General features: G+C 54.5%; 1 protein-coding gene across 3 annotated transcripts in view; it reads left to right on the top strand.

Annotated features, from left to right (window-relative positions):
- Positions 1 to 16,090, top strand: part of KIAA0100 (KIAA0100 ortholog) — a 92,453-nt gene that overhangs the window by 59,997 nt on the left and 16,366 nt on the right. For all 3 annotated transcript variants that reach the window (XM_040423398.1, XM_040423397.1, XM_040423396.1), the window contains exon 26: positions 2,214 to 2,420. In XM_040423398.1, coding sequence (XP_040279332.1) covers positions 2,214 to 2,420 — 207 coding nt within the window. The remainder of the gene's footprint in view (positions 1 to 2,213; positions 2,421 to 16,090) is intronic.

Here is a 16,090-nt window from a genome sequence, read left to right as displayed (position 1 = left end):
CAGCACATTTGTACCTATGTAATTGACTGAACTGTTACATGTGCACTTTGCAGCTGAAGGCATCTGTGTTGGTCCCATGTTCATATGTGCCCGCATTGCTGAGTTTTAGGCCTCTTTCACACTTGCGTTGTTGGGATCCGGCATGCACTTCCGTTGCCGGAGGTGCCTGCCGGATCCGGAAAAACGCAAGTGTACTGAAAGCATTTGAAGACGGAACCGTCTTCCAAATGCTTTCAGTGTTACTATGGCACCCAGGACGCTATTAAAGTCCTGGTTGCCATAGTAGGAGCGGGGAGCGGGGGAGAGGTATACTTACAGTCCGTGCGGCTCCCGGGGCGCTCCAGAATGACGTCAGAGCGCCCCATGCGCATGGATGACGTGATCACATGGATCACGTGATCCATGCGCTTGGGGCGCCCTGACGTCACTCTGGAGCGCCCGGGGAGCCGCACGGACGGTAAGTACACTGCTCCCCCGCTCCCCACTACACTTACCATGGCTGTCAGGACTTTAGCGTCCCGGCAGCCATGGTAACCACTCTGAAAAAGCTAAATGTCGGCTCCGGCAATGCGCCGAAACGACGTTTAGCTTAAGGCCGGATCCGGATCAATGCCTTCCAATGGGCATTAATTCCGGATCCGGCCTTGCGGCAAGTGTTCCGGATTTTTGGCCGGAGCAAAAAGCGCAGCATGCTGCGGTATTTTCTCCGGCCAACAAACGTTCCGTACCGGAACTGAAGACATCCTGATGCATCCTGAACGGATTACTCTCCATTCAGAATGCATTAGGATAATCCTGATCAGGATTCTTCCGGCATAGAGCCCCGACGACGGAACTCTATGCCGGAAGACAATAACGCAGGTGTGAAAGAGCCCTTAGTATATGCAAAAGAGCCTCTAGGAGCAATGGCCTCAGCTCTGTCTGCAATGGCAATGCCACCATTGCTCCTAGAGCCTCATTTGCATATATAGAAAAAAAAAATCTCAGCAATACAAGCATATATGAACATGGGACCAACACAGATGCCTTCAGCTGCCAGGCACAAATACATGAACCTTCAGATGACTGCATTCATCAAAAAGTCACAACTGGCAAACAGACTGAATTTTGTATTTTATTTTTCCCCATGTATCTCAGAAACAGCTAAAGATTTTTAATAAAGACCAATTGAAAAAATGATTTTAAGCCCAAAATGAGTAAAATAAAATCTTTAAAAATAATACTCCCGAAGGTGTACATAGCTTTTAAGCACAGGGCAAGTGAAGAGTGTTTAGTTCATCGGATGAGTGATTTGTAGATAGTTCAAGGGGTTTTATAGGATTAGAAAAAAAAATTGCTTTCTTCACATCACCACAATGTCCATGGTGGGTGTATCTAGAATTGTAATACAGCTCCATTGAAGTCAAAGGGACTGTGCTGCAATACACACAATCCTGGATGCTGAAGCTTGATAGTTAATCCTCAAAGAAAGTATGTAAAAATCCAGCACCCTGCTATTATTTCATTTCAAACTTTAATGGTAATCTATATTGAAAAATGATACAGGTCTGGTCTGGATTCCATTAAAGTTTGAAGATTTTAATAGAGGAGCTCTGCATTTTTAGGCTCAACAATGTCAAGCCATGCGCTCCTGTATTGGTATTTACTAGATTTTAGTTTTTTGTTATTTTATCTTTTCTATGGGTTTTCTTTTAGCTAGTAAAGTTAAAGCTGATCATGCACATGGGATACTCTTAGCTCCCTGACAAACTGGCTGCATTTATCTCCCAGGAAAGAAAATGTATGCCTAATGCACAAAGTAGCAGTCACATCCAGTCAGTGGTGCCTGAAGAGGTGCCAAAGCTCAGTAATATAAATGGCACATGGTAGGTGTGGGGCCCTGGCATACATTTTGTATTGGAACCCAGAAGCTTACACCTTTGCCTCATGTTGACCCCTGTTTCCTCTATGATGTGCCAGGCAGGCTACTCCGATTAGATAGTCTGCTGGATTTTATTTTCTTCTTTATCTATTTTTGTACAGTCTGAATTTTAGGGATATAATAGGGCTACAGTATAAAATAAAAATACCTGCATGCTATGTAATCCAAGCCAAAACATAGATTAACCTATAGTACAGCCTTAAAGCAATGTACCATTATTTTTTCTGTTTTATGCATAGTTTTATAGTTTACCTTGGTTCTCTGATCCCATGTGCATATATCTTGACTACAGATGGTGCTACGAGGAGCAGAAACTGAAGGTTGCGTGATTGTGTCTGCAGCAAAAGCTCAGCTCTTGCAGTGCCAACATTATCCTTCCTGGTATGGAGACACTCTGAAGCAGAAGACTTCGTGGACATGCCAGCTGGACAGCATGCAGTACTTTGCAACCACTGAGAGCAATCCAAGCGATGGAGAAGATAGCCAACGTTGGCTGGAGGTCAGTCTTTCTATGCTCTTTAAAGAGGTTTGGATAGGTCATCAGTATCTGATTGGTGGGGGTCTGACACCCGGGAGACCCCCGCCGGTCAGCTGTTTGAGAAGGCTATGGCGCTCCTGTGAATACCACGGCTTTCTCCGTGCTTACTAAGCACCACGCCGTACATTGTATAGTGGCTTTGCTTGGTACCTCACTCATTTACTTGAATGGGGCTGAGCTGCGCCTAGGCCACGTGATCGATGAACGTGTCGTCACTGGCCTAGGGGAAGCTGAGAGAAGGCCATGGTGCTACTGTGAGCACGTTTGCTTTCTTGAACAGTTGATCAGAGGAGGTCCCGGGTGTCGGACCCCCACTGATCAGATATTGACAATCTATACAGAGGTCATCAGTTCTAAAGTCTCGGAAAACCCCTTTAAAGGGCTATTGATACCTTCAGAACTATTTTTGTTATTATTGAAAAGAAACATTTTTGTAATAGGTTTTTATTAAAAATGTTGCACCGTTTGGCTTCTGTAGCTTCTACCTTTACACTACATAGCAGTTGCAGAAAGCTGTTCTATGATAATTCAATCAAACTGACTTTTTTTTTGAACAATCAATCTTAGCTGATTTATGCCCAGATCAAAAATATATGTTGATTTAGGCATAAACTAGCTTAGAAGGTCACCCGAGACCACTGCAGTGGTTAAGTGCCTGTACAGCACATTAATGTGGGCAGCTTGTAAACACAAAAGGGGTTGAGGAGACTACTGTATTTTCTCGCCCATATTCATTGGGGGATACAGGAACCGTGGGTATAGCTATGTCCTCTAGGAGGCGTTGGCACTAGTAAAAGCTGTTGGCTCCTCCCCTGGCAGCTATACCCCCTCCAGCCTGGAGAGAGAGCTTCAGTTTTTTTCTAGTGCCACGCTGCCTCCTCCCCCACAAGAAGACAAAGTGGACCAGGGCAGCCTCGCTCCCCTGCATCCCGCCAGGGTCACCCGTCCAAGTCCCTCTTCCAGCTTCCTGCCACTACGGTACCAGTAGCTCGAGAAGAGGAAGGGTGAACATGGCGGCTGGACAGATAAGTAGATGCCTGCTCCAGGCCGTCGCGCCCACCCGCTCTGGCTGTACTATCTACCTCCCTTCCATGGAAGGGCACCATAGCATATCTCCACTCTGACACAGGATGGAGGGGAGACGTTCCTTGGTCAAGACCGGCGAGGTGTCTTGATTATCAGCGGCGGCAGCCTGTACTTCCTCAGCAGCGCTGAGACACCGACATGGCCTGCATCGGGTTGGGAGTGGGCGGAGCCTAGCGGCTTAGACGGCGAGCGCTTACAGTGCAACTCCAAGACAAGCTCCGGCGGCGATTCTACTCCAGATACGAACGTCCGGCTGCCTGCTTTCTGGCGCTGCCCTGGCACAGGGGGACACAGCGAGGGGGTGATTCCGGCAATGCAGGGGTTAATTGACGCGTGCGCATCGCAGCGGCTCTGAGGAGGGATGCAGAACCTGAGGGGACGGGACCTTCTCTTCCTGCCTCAGCCAGTTCTCTCCGGACTTTCTCGGACGGCGTCTCCTGGTCCTGGTAAGAGCTGCTGCTCCTCTCCTCAGGTCATTGTATCCCTCCAGTCTCAGGTATCTCCTGGTTACACCATGTCTGATCCCTCTGGGGTTCTTCCGCGGCCAATAGCTGTCCATTATGCCTGCGCTATATGTCAGGCAAAAATCCCTTGCGGGCAACAGGATTCTGTCTGCACTGCTTGTCAGATGCCCAGGCAGGGTCCCCCATCCCCCTTCAGCCCATACCGCTGCTCCCCCTCTGGCATCTGAGTTACCAGATTGGGCCAGAACGCTCTCTCAGGCGGTGGAAAACCTTGCTCAAATCTCCCAATCCACCCTATCTATAGTGGTAGTGGGTCGCTTGGTTGAGAATCCGCCACCAGCGCAGGCTGCACCTCCCTCAGATGCACCCTCCAGAGCTTCTTGCTCGACCCCCCCACCCCCACTTCCCCCCCGGTGATTCCGTCAGCGCACGGCATTCACAAAAGCGGCCCAGAGTAGACCATGTTTCTTCCTCTGACGCATCTCCCGCTCCACCATGTGTACGGTCTCACTCAGATTTTTCTTCTCCTGGGGATGTGCCATCCGAAGGTGAGGTTGAGAATTTGGATATGGATACGGAGCAGCCTTCTAAGTTGGCCTCCACTGTGGATAGCCTCATTGCTGCCATCCGCGACACCTTCTGGGTGCAGGACGATTCCCCCCCCCCCCCCACTGACCAACAGAGGGTATCTTTCTTCCATCCAAAACAGGCCTCAAAGGTGTTTCCTCGCCATAATGATTTTTCGGTGGTGGTTTCCAAGGCTTGGGATCACCCAGACATGCGTTTTTCCATCCCCAAAAAACTGGACATCCTATATCCTTTTCCAGCGGATTGTGTTTCCACGTAGGCATCCCCTCCTAAGGTGGACCCACCAGTGGCGCGGCTCACCAAAAATACAGCTATTCCCATAGCTGATGGATCCTCCCTTCAGTCAGCTGAAGATCGTCGGATGGAATCCTTGACGAAGTCCCTCTTTGCTGCTACAGGGTCAGCACTTAGGCCCGTGTTCGCCTCCGCGTGGGTGGCGAAGGCGATCTCTGAATGGGGTAACCAGCTGGACCAGGACTTGGTATCCGAGGTCCCTCCTCAGGATCTCTGATCCTTGGCACAGCTGATCATCCAGGTGGGGAAGTTCCTCTGCGAGGTGTCCCTGGACGCTGGCGCCCTAATCGCGCGCTCTTCGGCGCTTGCAGTCACCTTACGCCGCAAGCTTTGGCTGAAGGTCTGGGCAGCAGACGCAACTTCCAAGTGTTTTTTAGTCGGACTTCCCTTTGCCGGCGCCCGTCTTTTTGGTTCTCGGCTGGATGAAATTATTTCTGAGGCCATGGGGGGCAAGAACACCCATCTTCCACAGCCTAGAGTCAAGAGGGCCTCTCACGTTAGGGGTTCCTCACGTGGCATCGAAAAGCGTACAGATCACGCTGGAAGCCCTGGCACGCTTCGGGTGGTTGGTCAACCTGCAGAAGTCCTCTCTGACACCCTCCAGACAATTGGTCTTTCTGGGTATGCTTCTAGACATGGACGCGGCACTGATTCGCCTTACTCCGGACAAGCGACTGGCCTTACACCATTCCGTGAAGGTTCTTCTCGACTGAAGAATTCCGTCTATTCGACTCTGCATGAGGACGTTAGGGAAGATGGTCGCCTGTTTCGAGGCGATTCCCTTTGCCCAGTTCCACTCTCGCACGTTCCAGAGAGCGATCCTGTCCTCCTGGGACAAATCTTCAGAGAGCCTGGACTATCCCATCGGCCTCTCTCCTCAGGTGAGGATGTCCCTTTGTTGGTGGCTGTCGGTTCCAGTTCTGGGAAGGTCCTTCCTTCCGATCTCCTGGACGGTTGTTACCACCGACGCCAGTCTAATGGCTTGGGGAGGAGTGTTCCCTCCCAGGACAGTCCAAGGCACATGGTCTTGGTTGGAGTCCAAGCTCCCGATCAATGTCCTGGAGCTCAGGGCGATTCTTCTGTCCCTCCGGCACTGGACCCACCTCCTGAGGGTTCGCCCCGTCAGAGTCCAGTCGGATAACGCCACGGCGGTGGCGTACATCAACCACCAGGGGGGAACACGCAGCCTCACGGTGATGCAGGAATCTGCCAAGATCTTACAATGGGCGGAAGCCCATGTACCGGCAATTTCAGCGATCTACATCCCGGGTGTCGAGAACTGGACTGCGGACTTCCTCAGCAGGATCACGATAGAGCCGGGCGAGTGGTCCCTCCACCCGGAGGTATTCGAGGCGATCTGTCTCAGTTGGGGTCGCCCCGACGTGGACTTGATGGCCTCAAGGCTCAATCGGAGGATTCCCACCTTCCTCTCCCGCCCAGGGTTCTACGGAAAATCAGAATGGAGGGCATTCCGACGATCCTCGTCGTCCCAGATTGGCCCCGTCGTGTGTGGTACGCCGACCTCGTTCTCCTTCTGGGAGACGTTCCTTGGTCAATGCCACTCAGAGACGACCTGCTTTCGCAGGGACCGGTCTTCCATCAGCATTTAAGGTCTCTTTGTTTGACGGCGTGGTCATTGAAACCGCCATTCTAAAACGAAGAGGTTTTTCGGTGGATATTATCTGCACTAGGAAGCCTGCTTCGTACAGAATCTATTACAGGACCTGGAGGTCCTTCCTGGATTTCTGTGAAAGCCGAAACGTTCATCCTCTTCAATCAGGTTTTGACCTTGGTCTGGCCCTTAGCTCTTTGAAGGGTCTGGTCTCGGCGCTTTCCATTTTTTTCCAGCGTCCTCTGGTCCCTCTCGGTCCTGTAAGGACTTTTCTTCAGGGAGTGGCACATACGGTTCCTCCGTACCGTCCTCCTTTACCGCCTTGGGATCTGAATTTAGTCCTCTTAGTGCTCCAGGCTTCCCCCTTTGAGCCCCTGCGGGAGATTTCTCTCCGACTCCTGTCCTGGAATATCGTTTTCCTTGTAGCTATCACTTCCATCAGACGGGTGTCTGAGTTGGCGGTGCTTTCTTGTAGAGAACCCTTCCTGGTTCTTCATAAGGATAAAGCGGTTCTCCGGCCCGTTCCTTCCTTTCTTCGGAAGGTGGTCACCGACTTCCATATCAACAAGGAAATTATCCTTCCCTCACTGTGTCCCTCTCCTTCACACCCTAAGGAAAAGGAGTTGCAACATTTGGATTTCTCGCCCATATTCCTTGGGGGACACAGGAAACCATGGGTATAGCTCTGCTCCCTAGGAGGCGTGACACTAAGTGAAAGCTGTAAGCCCCTCCTCCATCAGCTATACCCTTCAGCCTGGAGAGTGAGACTGCCAGTTTTTGCTTAGTGTCCAAGGAGGCAAGACACTCCCTGCTTATGCAGGGTTGTTTTCCTATAATTTTTTATTTTTTGCGTTATTTGTTGTTTTTAATTCGGTTTTTTTCTACTTACAGGGACAACAGAGGCGCACTAGACCCCTCTGTTTCTCCCGGGGTTGAGTTGCGGCAGTGCCGGTAATTCCGCACTGCCGCCTCCCCCACAGAAGACAAGGTGGACCAGGGCAGCCTCGCTCCCCTGCGTCCCGCCAGCTCAAGGGTCGCCCGCACGCCAAGTCCCTCCCCCGGCTTCCTGCCACTGCGGTGCCAGTAGCTGAAGGGGCGACCCTGCTGGATGGATTGAGGACGAAGACAGCGTATGGTGAGAGTGGCTGCTCCAGCCTCCCCTTCCCTCCCTCCCACCGCTGCTACATCATCAACCCCCCCCCCCCCCCCCATGGGCATATCGGGGCCGGCAACTTTACCGGGCATCATTTGGGGGGGACTTCGTCTTCTTTAGCGGCAGGGCATCAGGGGGACGGCTGTAGGCAGGAGGCCGTCCGCCACATCCAGGCGCGGCGCGGGGGCCGCTTACTTGGCGCGAACGGCGCCATTTCATCTTGGCCGGCACTTCATCTACCTCGGGGGTTAAATCATTTTGCCGCGCGCGCGCAGCTCTGCTTCTCCTTCAGCGCGGCAGGGGGGGGGGCGGAGCTTTCTACATGCGCTCCGCTACTTCCTGCTTCGTCGGGCTCCACATCTCTAGTGCTGCGTGGAATCCTCTCTGCCGTCCGATCCTGAAGCTATTCATCTCCGTGCCTGCTGCCTCTCCTCCACAGCCTCCTTCAGTCTGCTGCCCTTGCTGCTGCTGCTTGCATCATCCGGGTCTGGTAGGACTGTTAACCCCTCCGTGCCACCAGTACTGTTGCTTGGGTGTAATCCCCGTTCCGTTATTCCCTGGGGTCTCCCACTTTAAGTGCAACATTTTTTCCACCATGTCAGACCCTTCTGCAGCCGCCAAGCCTTGGTACCATGCCTGTACCGCTTGTAGGGAACCCTTTCCCCGGGGACAGTCTGATCCGCACTGTCCTGCATGCCGAGCTCCACCGCAGCCTCAGTCGCCCGCTGTGTCGCTCCCTGCTTCCTCTGACCCGCCTGACTGGGCTAGATCCCTGTCCCAGGCCGTGGAAAGCCTCACTCATGTCGTGGGCCGCCTAATAGACAGGCCGCCTACCCCGCAGGACGCCACTCTTACTGTCGCGCCCTCCGGGTCCACCGCTTCTGCCGCTGCAGCGGGTTCACCCTCTCTTAGTGACCCCTCCCGAGCTAGGCACTCTCAGAAGCGTTTTAGAGTAGAGCGAGCCTCCTCCTCGGATGCCTCCCTCTCCCCGCCACGCGTGCGCACTCAGACGGGCCTCTCCTCTCCAAAGGATTCGCCCTCTGAAGGTGAATTGGCGGTTTCAGATTTGGAAATGGACTCGGCCCTGCCGTCCAAGCTAGCCTCAGCGATGGGTCAACTCATCTCTGATATTCGTGACACCTTTAAGGTGCAAGATGACCCCCCTAGCTCTGACGCAGCTAGCGTCTCCTTTATCAGACCCAGGCAGGCCTCAAAAGTCTTTCCAATCCACTCTGATTTCTCCTCCGTGGTGTCTAAGGCTTGGGCTCGCCCGGACACCCGTTTTGTCAACCCCAAGAAGCTGGACATTTGCTATCCTTTTCCAGCCGATGTCGTGGCCACCTGGTCGTCCCCACCCAAGGTGGACCCCCCTGTGGCCCGTCTGTCAAAGAACACGGCCATCCCTGTTCCCGACGGGTCCTCTCTTCAGTCAGCGGAGGACCGTCGCATGGAGACCCTTTCCAAGGGCATTTTTGCTGCCTCCGGTTCTGCTCTCAGACCGGTTTTTGCCTCTGCTTGGGCAGGTAAAGCAATCTCTGCTTGGGGTGCGCAGCTGGAACAGGAGTTGGACTCGGACATCCCCATCCAGGACCTATGTTCCTTGGCCCAGCTTATTATTCGGGCCGGGAATTTTGTTTGTGAGGCCTCCCTTGATGCGGGAGCCCTTATAGCACGCTCCTCCGCCCTGGCAGTTTCCGTCAGGAGGGAACTCTGGCTGAAGGTTTGGAAAGCGGACGCTGCCTCCAAACGTTCCTTGGCGGGGCTACCGTTTGCGGGTTCCCGCCTTTTCGGGGTCCGCCTAGACGAGCTTATTTCGGAGGCCACGGGTGGTAAAAGCACCCATCTTCCTCAACCCCAAGCCAGGGGCGCCCCCCGCGGACGCCCTGGTGCGTCTCGTTTTCGGTCCTCCCGCAGGACCTCTGGGGCTCCCCCCACAGCTGCCGCTTCGGCCCCTCCCCAGGATAAGCGTAGGAAGCCGTTTTTTCGGGCGCGGCCCTCCTGGCGCAGGCCGCAGGCTGCCCGCACACCCGCAGCAAAGCAGTCCTCTGCCTGAAGGCGCGCCCCCACCCACCCGGGTGGGGGGCCGGCTCCTCCTTTTCAGGGACGTCTGGATGGCTCACGTCTCCGACGCCTGGGCTCTCGAAATTGTGTCCTCCGGATACAAAATCGAATTTGCGTCCTTCCCTCCAGATCGGTTCTTTCGCTCCCGCCCGCCGCGGGACCCGAAAAGCGCGGCTGCGTTCTCCGCGGCTGTTCAAACCTTACTGGACAGGGGGGTGATTACCCCCGTTCCTCTAGAGGAAAGGTTCCAAGGGTTCTATTCGAACCTCTTTGTAGTTCCCAAGAAGGGAGGTTCGGTGCGGCCCATTTTGGACCTCAAAAAGCTCAACCGTTTTCTCCTCCTTCGACGGTTTCGGATGGAGTCCCTCCGTTCCGCGGTGGCTTCCCTGGAGCGGGGAGATTTCATGTCTTCCATCGATATACAGGATGCCTACCTCCATGTTCCGGTAGCCCGGTGTCACCATCGCTTCCTCCGATTCGCCGTGGGGGACCTCCACTTCCAATTTGTCTCCCTTCCCTTTGGGCTGGCAACAGCCCCCCGGGTGTTCACCAAGGTCCTGGCCCCGGTTTTGGCCTTACTCCGTTCCAGGGGTGTTTTTCTGCTACCGTACTTGGACGATATCCTCATCAAGGCTCCGTCCCTTTCTCAAGCGGTTGCCAGCGTGGATCTCACTCTAGAGACTCTGGCGAGGTTTGGTTGGGTCATCAACTTCCCCAAGTCCTCCCTTCCCCCCTCCAGACAACTGGTCTTCCTGGGAATGCTTTTAGACACGGGAGCGGCGGAGGTACGTCTTCCCTCGGAAAAACGACTGACCCTCCGTCGGGCGATTCGGGGTCTCCTTCTCCACCGTCGACCGTCCTTCCGCTTCTGCATGCGGGTCTTGGGGCAGATGGTTGCCTGCTTCGAGGCGATCCCATTTGCGCAGTTTCACTCCCGCCCTCTCCAACGGGCGATCCTCTCCTCCTTGGACAAATCGCCGGAGTCTCTGGATCATCCCTTCCATCTATCGCCTCCGGTGCGGTCATCTCTCCGCTGGTGGTTACAGTCCCCTCTTCTGGGCAGGTCCTTTCTGCCGCTCAACTGGTTGGTGGTTACAACCGATGCCAGTCTCTTGGGCTGGGGAGGCGTGTTTCCTCCCCGATCCATCCAGGGCATTTGGTCTCCATCGGAGTCCAAACTCTCGATCAATGTCCTGGAGCTGAGAGCGGCCCTTCTGTCTCTGCGACACTGGACTCATCTGCTGAAGGGTCATCCAGTTCGTGTGCAATCGGACAACGCCACGGCCGTGGCGTACATAAACCACCAGGGGGGCACTCGCAGCGCTGCAGCAATGCGGGAGGTCACCAGCATTCTCCGTTGGGCGGAAGCCCACGTCCCGGCTCTATCTGCAATTTTTATTCCAGGGGTGGACAATTGGGCGGCGGACTTCCTCAGTCGCACCACCGTCGACCCCGGCGAGTGGTCTCTTCACCCGGAGGTGTTCGAGGTAGGGTTGTTGCGGGTATCGAAATTTCGATACCCAATCGATACTTTTGTCCCGGTATCGATACGATACCGGGATTTCCGTTTTTTCGATACTGGGCTGCGCTGCTGCGCAGTCTAGTATCTCTGAACATGAGCGCGCTGCTATCGGCGCGCTCATGTTCTCTCTCAGCAGCACGGGGAGAAGGAAGCTGTCCTCCCTCCCCCTGTGCTGCTGCCGCTGCCACCAATGAGAAGAGAGGGGCGGAGGAGGGGCGGCAATGAGAAGAGAGGGGCAGAGGAGGGGCGGCAATGAGAAGAGAGGGGGTGGAGGAGGGGCGGCAATGAGAAGAGAGGGGCGGAGGAGGGGCGGGCGCACTGCGCCACCAATGATAGGATTACTATCGGAGCGATGGGAGGAGACATCAGCTTCACTAGTGGGCGTTCCTTTTCCCTGCGCTGCGATTGGACAGCGCTACAGCCAGGGAGAAGGAACGCCCACTAGTGAAGCTGATGTCTCCTCCCATCGCTCCGATAGTAATCAGCTCAGCAGCATGTGGAGCAGGAGAGGAGACATTAATGGGGCACTGCGGGCGAACGGAGCGGCGCCCAGGACTAAATGGTGAGTGCTGAGACATCGCTGGGCGCCGCTCTGTGTGGCCTAATAGTGAAAGTCTGGACTCATATACAGTAGTCAGTCTTTAACACATACAGGAGGCGGGTGCCGGCAGCAGAATCGCATTGCCGGCACCCTGCCCCTGACAGGGAGCTGCGATCAGCGGCAGTTAACTGCCGCTGATCTGCTAGTACCCGCCTCCTGTATAAAGGGGTAAAATCATTGGTGGTGCAGTGTGAATAGGAAAAGGGATGAAAGATCCCAGGTTCTAGCCCCTAAGGGGGGAAATAGTTATTAAATAAAAAGTGAAAAAAAAAAAAACACTAAAATATGAAGTATAAATCACCCCCCTTTTCCCAATTTCACATATAAAATATATAAATAAACATATTACATCGCCACGTCAGAAAAGTCCAAACTATTAAAATATAAAAAAAAAATCTAGGTGGTGAATGCCGGAACAGAAAAAATAAAATAAAAACTGCGCGATTTTTAAAAATGAGGAATGCACGTGGCTTTTTTTGTTTATTTTTTTTGCGTGGTATCGAATGGTATCGAGTATCGCAATACTTTTTCATGGTATCGAAACCGAATCAAAAATTTGGTATCGCAACAACTCTAGTTCGAGGCCATTTGCCTTCGTTGGGGCATACCGGACGTGGACCTCATGGCCTCCAAATTCAATCACAAGGTCCCCGCCTATCTGTCCAGGGCCAGGGATCCGGGTGCTTGCGGAGCCGACGCCCTCGTTCTTCCTTGGCGAGGCTTCGCGCGTCCATACATATTCCCTCCCATCCCACTCCTGCCCAAGGTCCTTCGGAAGATCGCGGCGGAAGGCGTCTCGGTGATTCTGGTCGCTCCGGACTGGCCCCGCCGGTCTTGGTATGCCGACCTCATGCTGCTCCTGGCAGACGCGCCCTGGCCGCTGCCCGCCAGGGAAGATCTTCTCTCTCAGGGACCGATCTTCCACCCGCGTTTAAGGTCCCTACGTTTGACGGCGTGGTTGTTGAGACCACCGTCCTGACACGTAGGGGTTTTTCTGCGGACGTCGTCCGCGCCCGTAAGCCGTCCTCTTCTCGTTCATTCCATTGGGGGACACAGACCATGGGTATAGCTTAGAGATATTACTAGGAGGGACACTATGCAAAAAAAGAAGCTCCTCCTCCTCAGGCTATACCCCCAGGCACCTCCAGGAGAACTTCAGTCTTTGCTTAGTGTCCGTTCAAGGAGGTTGACATTTATTCTTCTCCTGTTTGTTATTTTTTTCTGGTTTCAGATGGGGACGCAGGTCAGCATTGCGCTTTCCTGGCCCCTGTGGAGGGTCTGCCACGGTCTTCTGAAGGTTCCTGGCTACCTCCCATTCCCCCACAGAAGAAAAGTGGATCCAGGCTCGACATGTTAGCTCTGGCATCCCACCAGCTGCTGGGACACCTGCTGCCTACCCTCCACCAGAGCACTGCTCTCCTTGATTGGAGTCAGACGTCTGAAGAGGTGAATCCCTGCTGGTCTGGACATCGAGGGAGCATGCTGTGCAGATAAGTATTGCCTGCTTCAATCTCCCTCCTTTCCCCCCCCTCCCCCCACCCCTTCATGTCGTCTGTCTGGCGCTCTGTGACCTGAGGTGAGCTAGAGAAGGACCGGCTGGGGGCATTTTTTCCCGTTGGGAGGGGGCCCTTCTGGGGAGGGCTGGTGATTCCACTGATACCTGCCTGCAGCTCAGACTATGGCCGCACCGGCGGCAATCTTGGCACTGAAGGAGTGTATTTTATCTTATGGCCGCTGCGCTCTCTGCAGCTCCCGCCGGCCTGCTCCTCCCGATATTAACCCCCGCTGCGCCGTTTCTGGCGAAGGGGTGTATTTGAAGTGCGCGCGCGCGCTTATTTCGCGCGCTTATTTCGCGCCGCAATGACGCGTCCAAGGGGGCGGAGCCTCGGCGTCCAGCTCTGTCTCTCCCTACGCCGGAGACTCTGCTGGATTGCGGCCGTGCAGCTCCTCAGTTCTCGGTGACCGGAGACTTCTGCTGTTGCCTGGGTGGTAGGAATTGCAGCAACCTGGTAGGAAATCTTTTTTGGAATACCATCATGCCTAAACCTGGGGCCCCTAAGCCTTCCAAGGCTTCCTCTCAGGCTCCACTGGAGTCATGTAAAATATGCCTTAGGCCTTTTTCTGTCACTGGTTCCTGTGACTCATGCCCTGCTCCCGGACAGGATCAGCCTCCTTCTCTTGCTCAGCCCGGTCCTCCCTCTGCCCCTGCGGATCCAGCGGTACCCGCCTGGGCCTCCGCCATGTCTAATGCGGCAGCTGATCTGGCCTTAGTTGCCAAGGCAGCCATGTCCTTCATGGAGCGCATGGCGGCTACTACTCCAGTGGCATCCACCACTCCATCCCCTCTCAGCGACTCTCACAGAGGGCGTCTGACTTCTAAAAGGCAGCGTGAGCGGCAGCATTCCTCCTCGGATGACTCCGCTTCTCCCCCTCGCCTTGAGGCATGCCCGGTTGACTCTCCCCCTCGCAGGGAGCGCAAATCCGATGGGGAATTGTCCGGATCGGACGAAGTCACGGAGCGGGAACCCCTGCCTAAGCTTTCCACCATGGTAACCGAGTTGGTGGCAGCTGTCCGTGACACTTTTAATATACAAGGGGATTCTCCTCCCTCCACTAGTCGGGAGTTCTCCCTTTTTCCACCCAAGAAACAGGAGTCCGCCGTGTTCCCTATTCACGAGGAATTCACTGCGGTCCTATCAAAAGCTTGGGATCGACCTAATCAAAAATTTTCGGCCACCAAGCGTATGGATACGCTTTATCCTTTTCCAGCTGACACAGTGGAAAAGTGGACTTCTTCCCCTAAGGTAGATCCTCCGGTGGCCAGGTTAGCCAAGAACACGGCCCTTCCCGTCCTAGACGGTTCCTCTCTGCAGGATGCGGTGGACAGACGTTTGGATTCACTTTCCAAGTCCATCTTCTCGCTGGCGGGCGCTTCCCTGCGACCGGCCTTTGCGTCGGCTTGGGTCGCCAGAGCCCTTACAACGTGGTTGCAGCGCCACCACCAGGATCTGTCAGAGCAGGACGCCTCTGCAGATACTCTGGATTTTATCATCCAGATGTCTCAAGCGTCTAAATATCTCTGTGAGGCTTCAATGGACATCGGCTCCCTCTTTGCCCGTATTTCGGCCCTCTCTGTCATTCAGCGCAGGGAGGTCTGGCTGAAGGTGTGGGATGCTGATGCCTCATCCAAGCGATCCCTCGCTAACCTTCCCTTTGAAGGGTCCAGGCTCTTTGGGGCTCAACTAGATGAATTCATTTCTGCCGCAACAGGGGGCAAGAGCACTCATCTACCCCAGCCCAGGACCAAGCGTCCCTTTCGGTCTCGGCCTTCAGGTTTCCGGGGCCAGTCCTTTCGTCGCTTCTCCACTGCCAGGACGCCGTCATCCTCATCGGCAGGGGGGTCCCAGGACTCCCGCAAGAAGCCTTTCTTCAAGCCCCAGCCTTCTTGGCGGCCTCGGGCGCAGTCAGCCCGTCCTCCTGCTCCCAAGCAACCCTCCGCATGAAGGGGTGCCCCCACCCCTCGTGGTGGGGGGCCGTCTGCTCTCCTTTCAACAGGTCTGGAGGGCTCACGTTCAGGACGCCTGGGCTCTGGAAGTGGTGACGTCCGGCTACAAGTTGGAGTTCGCGTCCAGCCCGCCGGAACGTTTTTTCCCTTCTCGCGTTCCGGGGGATCCAGCCAGGGCCTCGGACCTCTTTTTTGCGGTCTCCTCTCTTCTGGACCGTGGTGTCATTTCCCCCGTTCCCCCAGAAGAGCAAGGGACAGGTTTTTACTCAAACCTGTTCGTTGTTCCAAAGAAAGAGGGGTCAGTACGTCCAATCTTGGATCTAAAACTTCTCAACAAGTTTCTACGGGTGCGGAAGTTTCGCATGGAGTCCCTTCGCTCCGTTATTGCTTCTCTGAGTCCAGGAGAATTTCTCGCGTCTGTGGACATTCAAGACGCCTACTTGCACGTCCCTATTGCAGAGTCCCACCATCGCTTTCTGCGCTTTGCCATAGGGGGGCGTCATTACCAGTTCGTCGCCCTACCTTTTGGGTTGGCAACCGCCCCTCGAGTTTTTACGAAGATTCTGGCGCCTCTCATGGCGCTTCTTCGCACCAGGGGCATCTCTTTGTTACCATACCTAGACGACATCTTGATAAAAGCTCCGTCTCTTCCACAGGCCGAGGACAGCATCCGAATCACGGTTCAATCCCTGGAACGGTTCGGATGGCTGATCAATCTCCCCAAGTCCTCTCTGCACCCCTCCCA

Source organism: Bufo bufo, chromosome 3, assembly GCF_905171765.1.
Source record: "Bufo bufo chromosome 3, aBufBuf1.1, whole genome shotgun sequence".
Taxonomy (NCBI): domain Eukaryota; kingdom Metazoa; phylum Chordata; class Amphibia; order Anura; family Bufonidae; genus Bufo; species Bufo bufo.
The sequence above is the reverse complement of the archived record's forward strand: the minus strand, read 5'-3'. Positions and strand labels throughout refer to the sequence as shown.